At 52.7% G+C, this 12,258-nt stretch overlaps 1 protein-coding gene across 1 annotated transcript in view; it reads right to left on the bottom strand.

Moving 5' to 3' along the window:
- The window catches only part of LOC119562349, a 165,726-nt gene extending 154,735 nt beyond the window's left edge, over positions 1-10,991 (bottom strand). The window contains 4 exon segments of the mRNA XM_037875512.1: positions 8,770-9,057; positions 9,140-9,285; positions 9,343-9,870; positions 10,880-10,991. Of these exon segments, the coding sequence (XP_037731440.1) occupies positions 8,770-9,057; positions 9,140-9,285; positions 9,343-9,870; positions 10,880-10,991 (1,074 nt within the window).
- Between the last annotated feature and the right edge of the window lie 1,267 nt (positions 10,992-12,258).

Raw genomic sequence — 12,258 nt, 5'->3', positions numbered from 1 at the left:
ATGTCGGTCAGCCCTTGGCCGAATTGTATAGAAAGCACCTAATAAATCAGTGACCAAGGAGGATCTTTCCTTCTGGTACCTGGCCTTCAATCGCAACCAGGTGTCGTCATAGCCACCCTGTGAGAAGGCTGTGTAGTTTTTGACTGGCCGAATATGGTTTGTTATGTACCAATTCCACAAAAAGATAGATACTCGCCGTTGAACTCCGGAATGCTAATTGGCGGAAGTGTCAAGCTTAGGCTCATTGGCGCGTCGTTTTCTCGAAGCAGGTTTATTTCGTATTCCTCGTATAGTGTGTGGAATTGCGCTACCTCTGCTACTACCAGAGCTGCGGCCCTAGGTGTGTTGTCCAATTCGTCGTGGGCTTGCCTCAGTAACGCCCAATGGAGATCCAAGTGCCTTTGTAGGGCTGGGGTGACGGTTGGGGCGTTCGAGGCTAATGTTAATGATGACTCAAATTCGTTGCATCTTCTCTGCAACTGCCGGATCACCGTGTCAATTGGGGAATCTCCTTTGACTTGATCTCTTGTTGTGATCTTGATGTTGGCCGAAGTTCGTCTGGGGGCCTTCGGAAGCCCGCTTCCAGTCGGCATGTTGTCCAGAAAGATATTCTGATATTTTTCTACCAGCGCCTTAAGTGCTACTAGTCGTGAAGAGTACTCACTTCTAGTGGGTAATGCCGCTTGATGGACTTCTTCATCTAGGTCGCAAAACTGCTGCCAGAGATCGTTTAACTGAGTTAGCTTACCGGAATAATAGCCGTCTCGGTGGCGTCGGTCGACAGAATCCTTGCCATAATTCTTAATGAGCTGTTGGATTTTCCCTTGCCGCTCGTTTTGGGTGTCTAGTAATCGATTGTGTAAATCGATTCTTGTGTGACTTGTTTCCTCTATGAATGAAGTAGACATGTTGTGTGTCTTGGAAACAAAGAATCCTGTGAAGCCGGATAAAGCTGTGTGTCCTGTGAAGCTGGATAAAGCTGAGTATCCTGTGAAGCTGAATGAAGCTGAGTATCCTGTGAAGCTGGATTAAGCTGATTTCCTGTGACGCTGGAAGAAGAAGCGTATCCTGTGAAGCTGGATAAAGCTAACGATCATGTGACGCTGGATGACGTAGAGTATCCTGTGAAGCTGGATTAAGCTGAGTTCCTGTGACGTTGGAAGAAGAAGCGTATCCTGTGAAGCTGGATTAAGCTGAGTTCCTGTGACGCTGGAAGAAGAAGCGTATCCTGTGAAGCTGGATTAAGCTGAGTTCCTGTGACGCTGGAAGAAGAAGCGTATCCCGTGAAGCTGGATTAAGCTGAGTTCCTGTAACGCTGGAAGAAGAAGCGTATCCTGTGAAGCTGGACTAAGCTGAGTTCCTGTGACGCTGGAAGAAGAAGCGTATCCTGTGAAGCTGGATTAAGCTGAGTTCCTGTGACGCTGGAAGAAGAAGCGTGTCCTGTGAAGCTGGATGAGCTAGGGTTTCCAGGGCGGGTGAATGTAGTGAACTTAACGGGTCATCTCACCAGTCAGAGGTTCAGCAATTGGTAGGAAGGGGGTTGCGTCGGGGTCACCAATGTTTGTGCCTAGCCGAAGTAGACACCTGCAGGACGATCGCGTCGCGGCAATGGTAACGATGGTTACTGTAATGCCGGACCACGGGCGATGCGGGAACTGCGATGAGGTTGAACTAACGTGGTTAGCTGCTAGTTGAAACAGTGTATTACGAGCCCTATTCCCAGAGGTAGGAAGTAGAACCGCGGAGTTATGAGGTGTGTTGATAACTGATTTATTCTTTATTTGATACCTGCTTATATTCTACTTAGAACACGGAAGCTTAGTGTAAATGCTAGTGAAAGAAGCTATATTCTAAAGTAGGTCAGGGAATTATGATTATGGTAGCAGGTTCGTAGTTGGCTCGGCTGACACCGCAAATGTGCTGACTGCATTGGCGGGTCAGCGTATCATTGTGACGGTGAGTTAGTGAGACATATAATATGCTGACCAGCAATTCTCATCTGCAGTGAGTGCTACTGAGCGCCTGGTACTGTTCCCAACTTGGCTACTGCTTGATTTGTTGTGTGTGGTCATGTTGAGTACCTTTGGGTACGAACAACTATGTTAAGCTGAGTAACGGGTATTCAATAGTTAAGGCCATGGACTATAGCCTTTTCTCTCGTTAAAATATATAATCTCCTGAAAATAAATTCATTTTATTGCTTTTTTTCAAAGGGGGAGATGTCGCTATCCACTGTTCCAATGCCACCACTGTGTTACAGAGTACTTACGAAAGCACAAAGTCCGGTTGAACTCAAGTGGCTAACAGAAATACGATCACCCAAACCCGCCTCAAAGTCCAACGTATAGAAATTGCAAGTGTCAGCATATATGTACATATGGCCTGACCCTACAACTTCTCTCACGCTATCGACACTAGCCCTTTAAGTCACTCTGAATTTTGAATTTAATAAATTAAGAACATAATCTGACCTTATTTTATTTATGGACCTCTAACCGAGAATCTAGCAAAGAGCGTCCTTAAGCCCTCTTAACAGCATATAGCAACGACAAATTCTTCGAAAACGAATTAACAGGATTGGTGCCGTTTCGTGACTAAGGTTCTATACCAAAGTCGGAAATCGCCGAGTTGCTCGAGCTTAAGTCACCAACCAAGTTGTAAGGACCTTTTTCATAGGCTGGGATAAAACTCAGTCCGGCCAGGGTCCTCTACAGTTAAATTTGTAGAAAAGTATTGGGACGAAACTGGACGGGGAGTTGCCGCGGGTATTTGTGGGGAAAAGAGGCCAGAGTATCCGCGTTGCACCGAGTAAGCAGCTCTAGCGCAACACGGCACCCGAAAGGTATAGTGGAGGGCGGGGCTGCTCCCGGCGAAAATATTAACGAAAACGAGCGGCGTAGCCGATCCCTGAGAAAATACCAACAAAACTGGACGGCGTGGCCGTTCCCCCTGGATGTGCGACTCACAAGCTACTGGGGTAGGGGGTAGGGTACCGAGGGGAGGATGGCCGGAGGCGACCCTTCCCTGTGCTCCCTGTGGTCGATCGAGTGGTCGTTTGCACTGAGTAAGCTTCTCTGGCGCAACACGATTCCCGACCGGCACAGATCACTGCACGTGGCTCGCGACTACCTATACCGTATTTGGGGCGGGGTTCCCAGGAGAGGGTGGCCAGAGGCGATCCTTTCCTATGCTCCTTGTGGGCGATCAGGTGGTCGTTTGCAATGAGTAAGCTTCTCTAGCGCAACACGATTCCCGACCGGCACAGATCACTGCACGTGGGTTCCCGAAAAATGCACAAATTCACACGGACACATACTTCCTCATTCTCTCTTGTCTTTATTATTCGCTCGTACTACTACTTCTACCCCTACTCGCACTCAGTCTGATCGCTATTGTCTGTCCCACTTACTCCTTGAATCCGGCGTGCCGACGCTCGTGCCGCTGTACCACTCCGGGTTGAAGTCCGCTCCTAGGTCTGATCGCCTTGGCTGCCATTCGGGAATGAGAGCGAGCTTCCGCCCTTGCGGCCGCATGTAAGCCCGACTTGCCGGGTTTCTTCGTTTCCCAACACAGTTTCTTATCGAACCTCCCGCCTATCGCTATCGGCACTATCAGCTGTTGGCCCTCGGTTGACCAACACTGGGTGGTTTTCCAGCCCTGGTGCGCGCAATATTTAAATCGGATAAGCTTAGCTTCTAGTTTGAACTTAAATAAATTGCCTTCGTGGCGTAACGACTTATATTATAATTATATCATATATTATAACTTATAAATAAATGGCCTTCGTGGCGTAATCTCCAATTGTATGCCTTCGTGGCGAAAAGAATAGAAGTGGAGAAATGTGGAGGGTGTGTTTCACGCATCCTCACACCCCCCCCTTTCTTCGGCGTGATTATGGCGGAGGGAAACGATCACCTCCCGCCCGGCGGTGATGGTGACTCGGAACCGATGACCCTCGATCTGGCGCAGGTAGCGCACCCTCCGTCGATCCTACTCCTGGATGGATGCGGCTAGGGCTGTAGGCAGTCGTCGCTGGTGGGTGTCTACCCTCCAGCCGACTGGGGCGACGATCCACTGGGCCTCCTCCATGACTTATCCTGCCTGAGTGCGAGGATCGACTTATCTAGTGGGTACAACTCTCAGCTTAACCTAGTTATACCCGTTACTCGTAGAGTAAAAGGGTATACTAGATTCGTCGGAAAGTATGTAACAGGCAGAAGGAAGCGTTTCCGACCCCATAAAGTATATATATTCTTGATCAGGATCACTAGCCGAGTCGATCTAGCCATGTCCGTCTGTCCGTCTGTCCGTCTGTCCGTCTGTCCGTCTGTCCGTCTGTCCGTCTGTCCGTATGAACGCTGAGATCTTGGAAACTATAAGAGCTACAATACTGGGATTAGGCATGCAGATTGCTGAGATTCCTGCGCAGCGCAAGTTTGTTTCAAAAGAGTGCCACGCCCACTCTAACGCCCACAAACCGCCCAAAACTGTGGCTCCTACAGTTTTGATCCTAGAACAAAAATTTTAACTGAAATGTATTGTTCTCATCAATACCTACCGATTGAACCAAAAAAAAGTTTGCCACGCCCACTTTAACGCCCACAAACCGCCCACAAACTTCAAAAAATCGTAAATATGAACGCGGATATCTCGGAAAATATCAAAGATAGAGAAACGAGCTTTAAGATTTAGATTCCGTAGGCTTGAGCGCAGCGCAAGTTTATTACGCGAATATGCCACGCCCACTCCAACGCCCACAAACCGCCCAAGTCTGTGGCGCCCACAATTTTCATGGTAGATAAAAAATTTAAACTGAAATGTATTGGTCTCGTCAATACCTATCGATTGATTTAAAAAAAAACTTTGCCACGCCCACTCTAATGCCCACAACGCTTAAATCTGTCTACCGCCGGTAGGTGGCGCATTTGCTGCTTGCATATCTCCATTTTCCTTTGGTCCCTTTAGCTGAGTAACGGGTATCTGATAGTCGAGGTACTCGACTATAGCGTTCTTCCTTGTTTTCTACTAAAGTTATTACTACGATGCTTTGGGTACATTCGTCGACTCCCTTATGTTGGGCACGCGCTCTCTCCGGTGGCTTCTTCCGGGTCCCCTAGTTGGTCGCTGCGTTGGTGGTACTCCTTCAGGTCGCCTACTCCTGCTGTTCGCCTCTTCCTGTTTTCCATATGTTGTATCCTGACGATATTCGGGGAGAGGAACTTCAGCACCTTAAATGGCCCCAAGTACTTAGGAGCAAGCTTCGCGTTAAAGCCTTCGCTGGCCTTTGACAGGTGGTGGAGGCGGACCATAACCTGTGATCCGAGCTGGGGTCTCCACTCGCGACGTCGCAAATTGTAGTGGCGGCCTTGTTCCTGAGAAGCCATCTGGTTGGTTTCCAGCGCAGTGCGGAAAGCTTCCTGAAGTCGATTAGCTCGCTCAGTGGGGTCCAACGGCGACGAGTGTAGACCAGGCGTGACCACATCAAAGAGGGCCCCTGGCAATCTGGGTTCCCTACCCTGCACCAGATAGGCGGGGCTGAAACCGGTGCTATCTGAGATGCTAGTGTTTATGGCCAGCGAGATCTCTGGCAGTAGCTGATCCCATGTCCTGTGATCCTGGTCCACGTACTGGGCTATCATTGTCTTGATGGTCCGGTTTGCCCGTTCGGTGGGGTTCTGCTGCGGGGAATGGCGTCGGCGACAACGTTGTATTTGCCCTTCCGATAGAGGACGGTAAACTGGTATTGTTGCAGCTCCAGAGCCCACCGGGCTATTCGGCCCGTGGGGTTGTCAATCGAGTTCAACCACTTGAGAGCGAGGTGATCCGTAATCACGTCAAACTGGTAGCCCTCCAAGTAGCAGCGTTGCTTCCGCGTGGCCCAAACTATGGCGAGGCACTCCTTTTCGGTAGTGGAGTAGTTTTCCTCGGCTCGCTCGAGGCGTCGACTTACGCAGGCGATGACCTTTTCCTCTCCATCGATGCTCTGAGTGAGGACTGCTCCAATTCCTGCATCACTTGCATCCGTCTGAAGCTGGAACTTGTATTCAAAGTTTGGGCAGGCCAGTACCGGTGCGGCCGTTAGTCTGGCTTTGAGTGTCTCAAATGCCTGCTGTTGGGGCTCCTCCCAGCTCCACTTGACCCCCTTCCTGAGGAGTCGGGACATGGGCTGAACGATGGAGGCGAAATGCTGGACGAAGCGTCGATACCACGATGCGATGCCCAAATGGCGACGGAGTTCCTTGACGTTGGTTGGCGGGCGTAGTCCCTGGATAGCAGCTATCTTATCTGGGTCCGTCCTGATGCCTTCTTCGCTGATTAAGTGGCCTAGGTATACCAGCTTTTTCTGGAAAAACTTACACTTGCCTTGATTCAGCCGAAACTTTGCTTCCCGCAGTCGTCGGAAGACTTCCCTGACATTCCTGGCATGTTCCGCCCCGATGACGATGATGTCATCCAAGTAGGCGAAGGCGTGGGGTTCCATATCCGGCCCGATGACGCTGTCAAGGGCTCGCTGGAACGTTGCTGGGGCAGAATGCAGTCCAAAGGGCATGACTTTCCAGTGGAAGAGCCCACGCCCAGGGACGGTGAAAGCCGTGCATTCACGGCTTCCTTCCGCCATAGGGATCTGCCAGTATCCATTCTTAAGATCCAGCGTTGGGATGAACCGGGCGTTCCGTAGCCGCTCCAATATGTGGTTGATTCGTGGGAGTGGGTACGCATCGGGTATGGAATGTGCGTTGAGTTGTCGATAGTCGACGCACATCCGCATATCCCCTGTCTTCTTCCGCACGAGCACCAGCGGGGCACTGTGCGGGCTACGGGAGGGCTCGATTCGGTCGTCTCGTAGTAGCTCGTCCAACTGCTGATTGATTATGCTCTGCATGGCGGGGTTCTTTGGATAATACCGCTGCTTTAGTGGCTTATTATCCCGGAGAGTGATGGTATGCTCGGCGATCTCCGTTGGCCCGCTTAGCTCGGCGAAAAGCTGTAGCGCCCTCTGCAGAAAGTGGGCGGTTTCCTCGGCGTGAGGTTCTTCGGTCACCTGTAGCCTGGATGGGTCCTCCGCTACAGTGGCCAGGTGTCCGTGGGGACAGTGGCTCCGGAACGGGTTGTGCTTCCGTGCGCTGGCTGCGTCCGACTGGGCTGGCAGCTGATATACACCGATTTCCCGTTGTGGTTCCCGAGGCCCAGGTGAGGTGGCTGGTTTGCGCGTGTGAGTTTCCACCGTTGTGGTGGCCAACAGGGCGCTCGTGGAGGGGCGTCGAAACGGGTTCTTCTCCTATGCCGTGGCGGCGTCCGCCTGCGGCTGTAGGCCGTACCTGTTCTCCGTGGTGATGCAGGTTCCCGCGGTGTCGCCTGACGGGTTCCTTGACAACGGGGGTCCCGAGGGGTCAGGACTTGTCTTCCGCACTGGCGCGCTTGGCTTTATGTGAGTCCTCGGAGCAGGCTTTGGAACTGTTTTGGTCCCCCCCTCGGTGCCTTGCGATGATTGCGGCGTACCGGGTGTGCTTGGGGATTGCGCGGTTGCGGCCGTAGGAGTCGCCCGCGTATCTGGGGTGGGTTCTACCTTCCGGGTGGCAGGTGGGGCTAGTTGCAAGCAGACTTGCCCGCAGATTAGAGTTGCGCTGATGGCGCAAAGAAAGTCGATGCCCAAAATCACTTCGTCCAGGATCGTTGGCAGGACTAGTAGCGTCAGCCCGATCGGTCGGTCGTTTAAGCCGACTTGCGCCTGGAGGGCCCTGGTCACCTCTTTCTGGGATCCATCCGCCAGAGAGATGCGGGAGCGGACTTCTCTGCTGTTTCTTCCTGAGTCTAGGCGCTTGGCGATCGCTTCGCTGACAAAGCTTCGCGAGGCTCCTGTGTCAATTGTTGCCGAGAAAGGTTGTCCCTCGATGGTAACATTGGCAACAATCCGCCCCCCCGCCAGGCGGAGTGGGGAATCTAGTGATGGGGGAGCACCGAGTGGGTCACCGCGGGCTCCCGACGTGGGCGGTGACCCTGGCCGTTTTCCGTCCGGCGGCAGCAGTCGATGGTACGGATGCTTCGTTTCCCACAGTCCCAGCAGTACGTCAGCGGTGGGTTTCGGCATTCTCGTGTGAAATGTCCAATTTCTCCGCAGCGGTGACAAGCTCGGCCGACGTCCACCGGTGGTTCCGCTTCCTGGGCGATCATCCCGTTGGATATCGCCGGCCTCCTGGGTCCAGAGGGCGTTGGAGCGGAAAAGTTCCGGGGTCGAGGTGTGGGTCTTCCGCTGCTCTCCCTGCCGGAATTCCAGCTTGCGGTTGGAATTAGGGCTGCATGTCGAACGGGGTCTCGATCCCGTGCGATTTCGAACGCAGTTGCCAGTTGGGTAAGCCCCTCTAGTGAGGAGAACTCATGTCGCCGTATGAAAAGCTGGTACTCCGGCATCAAATTCTCGTAGATCCGCTCGAGCTCCTGGTCTAGTGAGTACTTGGCGCGTTGCATCATCAGGCGTAATTCCACTACGTATATTTTGAAGAGCTCGCCCACTTGTTGTTGCCTGGTCCGGATGGCATCTTCTAGGCTCTGGTAGTACCGCGGAGGCAAGAAAAACTCCAGAAACTCTCTCCGGAAAGTTTCCCATGGCTCGGTGTGCATTTGGTATGCCCGGTACCAGCCTTCGGCGCGGCCTGAGAGAAGTCCAATGACGGCCCTCGGTACGTCACTCGTTCTCACATTGTAGGCAGTGGCACCTTCCTCGATGCGTTCTATAAAATGAACGGGGTCTGACTGTCCGTCAAAAAGTACGCCCCGTCCTCGCAGTTTCTCGGCGAACTCGGCCGCGGATATAGGGCTGTGCCGAAGATGGGCGGCTGGGTTGGCGGCCGGTATCTCCCGTCCAGGGCTTTTCCGTAGGTTCCCTAAGCAGGGCACGGGAAGCGTGTGATCCTCAATTCCGGGCATCGGTGAGGTGGCCCGACTGGTGGACGTCCTCTGGGTGGGTGCTTCCGGGTATATTGCCTCCAAAGCGCTCTCGTAGAGCCGGGCTGTGGTCTCCTCCTCCGATGAAGGATGCCAATCGGGGTCGTAGTTCGTCTACTTGGCCGTTCGGGTCAAGTCCAAACTCTTTTAGTAGAGCCTGCAGCTCGTCCTTCCGGCGGTAGGCGATCCACCTGACCCCCATGTTTGCGGTCGTGGAATCACCCCCGGATGCGGTGAAAAACCTGTCCTCTTCCAGTCCGGCAGCTGCCGGATCTGGCTTTGATTCTGCGTCCTCTGACGTTTTCTTTCCCCAGTCACTGGGCGGTGGCGCTGCCGATGGCTCTGCTGGGGATCACTCGGTGAGCGCTCCTAGTGGAGTGACTGGGCGCTGGGCGCTACCAGGGGCGCACGGCAGATGCTGCTGACGTGCGGCAGTGGCCGACCGATGTGGTTGCGACTGGCGCTCCCGTTGCCCCGTGGACGGCGCTGCTGGCGGCGCGGTGGACGCTGCTGAGGGAACGGCTGGACGCTGCTGAGGGCGCCTGTTGTACTGTTGATGGCACGGGTTTTTTGCGCTCTGTGGGCGCGGCTGATTGGCGCTCCTGATGGCGCTCGGTGAGCGCAGCTGGTGAGCGGCGGCGCTGATCGTTGGGCGCTCCTGGTGAACACGTGGGGGGGCGCTGCTGATAGCGCGGCCCATGGGGCGCTGACGCCGATGGTAGGCGTTCGTTGGGCGCGAGGCGCGGTGGACGCTATGGAGGGCGAGGTGGCCGCTCTGTGGGCACCTGATGGCCACGTGGGTGGCACTGCACGGCGCGGGTGACTCTGCTGAGGGCGCGGTGGCCGCGCTGTGCGTGCTCCTGGTGGGCACGTGGGTGGGTGCCGCTGGTGGTGCACTGACGCCGCTCACTGGGCGCTCTGTGGGCGCTGCTCGGGGCGCGGTATGCGCTAGACGGCTTCGTGGGAGGCCACGTGGCTATGTGGCGCTCCGGGAGTGGGTTGGCGTTGGCGGGCGCAGCGTTACGGGATCCCCTACTCTAACTATTCCTGCGGTCTCCTATCTTTCTCTAAATCTCGTCTACTGGACATGGGTCTTTAGGCCATGCGGTTGGTGGAAAAAAAAAACCCAACTCTCCTGAAGGATATCTAGTCGTCCTTATTCGTCCCTGTTCGGGCGCCAAACTTTAAGGACCTTTTTCATAGGCTGGGATAAAACTCAGTCCGGTCAGGGTCCTCTACAGTTAAATTTGTAGAAAAGTATTGGGACGAAACTGGACGGGGAGTTGCCGCGGGGATTTGTGGGGAAAAGAGGCCAGAGTATCCGCGTTGCACCGAGTAAGCAGCTTTAGCGCAACACGGCACCCGAAAGGTATAGTGGATGGCGGGGCTGCTCCCGGCGAAAGTACTAACGAAAACGAGCGGCGTAGCCGATCCCTGAGAAAATACCAACAAAACTGGACGGCGTGGCCGTTCCCCCTGGATGTGCGACTCACAAGCTACTGGGGTAGGGGGTAGGGATCCGAGGGGAGGATGGCCGGATGCGACCCTTTCCTGTGCTCCCTGTGGTCGATCGAGTGGTCGTTTGCACTGAGTAAGCTTCTCTGGCGCAACACGATTCCCGACCGGCACAGATCACTGCACGTGGCTCGCGACTACCTAAACCGTATTTGGGGCGGGGTTCCCAGGAGAGGGTGGCCAGAGGCGATCCTTTCCTATGCTCCTTGTGGGCGATCGGGTGGTCGTTTGCACTGAGTAAGCTTCTCTGGCGCAACACAATTCCCGACCGGCACAGATCACTGCACGTGGGTTCTCGAAAAATGCACAAATTCACACGGACACATACTTCCTCATTCTCTCTTGTCTTTATTATTCGCTCGTACTACTACTACTACCCCTACTCGCACTCAGTCTGATCGCTATTGTCTGTCCCACTTACTCCTTGGATCCGGCGTGCCGACGCTCGTGCCGCTGTTGAAGTCAGCTCCTAGGTCTGATCGCCTTGGCTGCCATTCGGGAATGAGAGCGAGCTTCAGCCCTTGCGGCCGCATGTAAGCCCGGCTTGCCGGGTTTCTTCGTTTCCCAACACAGTTTCTTATCGAACCTCCCGCCTATCGCTATCGGCACTATCAGCTGTTGGCCCTCGGTTGACCAACACTGGGTGGTTTTCCAGCCCTGGTGCGCGCAATATTTAAATCGGATAAGCTTAGCTTCTAGTTTGAACTTAAATAAATTGCCTTCGTGGCGTAACGACTTATATTATAATTATATCATATATTATAACTTATAAATAAATGGCCTTCGTGGCGTAATCTCCAATTGTATGCCTTCTTGGCGGAAAGAATAGAAGTGGCGAAATGTGGAGGGTGTGCTTCACGCATCCTCACAAAGTGCATAAAACGGTTAACGGACAAACATGTAAGAGCTGTTTATTTTAACTCATATGATGCTAGTTCACTTTTTTTCACAATTTCAGAAAAATAGTTAAGCAGGTTTGAATTAAATGTAGATGAAGCAGTTTAGGGAATATTTACTGTTGTGTTTATGTTGAGTTCTTGCTTAAGACTGCTTTATCAATGCGAAACATACAGAGTTGCCAGAAGCATGATACTTAGTTTCTGCTACTCGGACTGGTATGCCGTCATTGAGCTTCTTTTTGACTGAGGATTTGAACGTCAGAACGAATAACGTCGTTGACGTTCTTTTTGACAGGATTTGAACGTCTGAACGTCTTGTGAATTTGGAGTGAAGCTGTAAGAAGCATGATATTTGGTTACTGCTACTCGGACTGGTATACCGTCGTTGAGGTTCTTTTTGACTAAGGATTTTAACGTCTGAACGAAACGCGCTTCTAATCCGTTGGATACAGGATGGAACGGTGCCTTGGTTAAGTGTTTTTTTTTCGGGTTGCTTGCAGAATTCCTCAAAGGCGTCAGCTGTAAGCTGCAAACCGTTGTCGCTGACAGTGTTTTTTGGGTATCCTTCGATGGCGAAAGTCAATGATAGTGCAGGCGGTTGTAGTGGACGACACTTGAACTTCAAATGGAAACTACGAGAAGAAGTCTACACAGATTAGCCACATACTTGTAGAGTCGAGTACTGGCCCTGCGATGTCGATATGAATTCGCTCTCACGCTTTTGCTGATGCAGTCGAACTTTAATGTTCTTTCGGTGGAGCATGATTGTTGTACTTGCAGGTGCTGCATGACTAAACCAGGTTATTAATGTCAATTGTAGGTTACAAAACATGTTGTCTAGCTTACTGCTTCATTCGAAAAATGCCCCAATGTCCTTCGTGTAACAGTGAGAATATGCGCT

This window comes from Drosophila subpulchrella, unplaced genomic scaffold (genome assembly GCF_014743375.2).
Source record: "Drosophila subpulchrella strain 33 F10 #4 breed RU33 unplaced genomic scaffold, RU_Dsub_v1.1 Primary Assembly Seq425, whole genome shotgun sequence".
Lineage (NCBI taxonomy): Eukaryota > Metazoa > Arthropoda > Insecta > Diptera > Drosophilidae > Drosophila > Drosophila subpulchrella.
The sequence above is the reverse complement of the archived record's forward strand: the minus strand, read 5'-3'. Positions and strand labels throughout refer to the sequence as shown.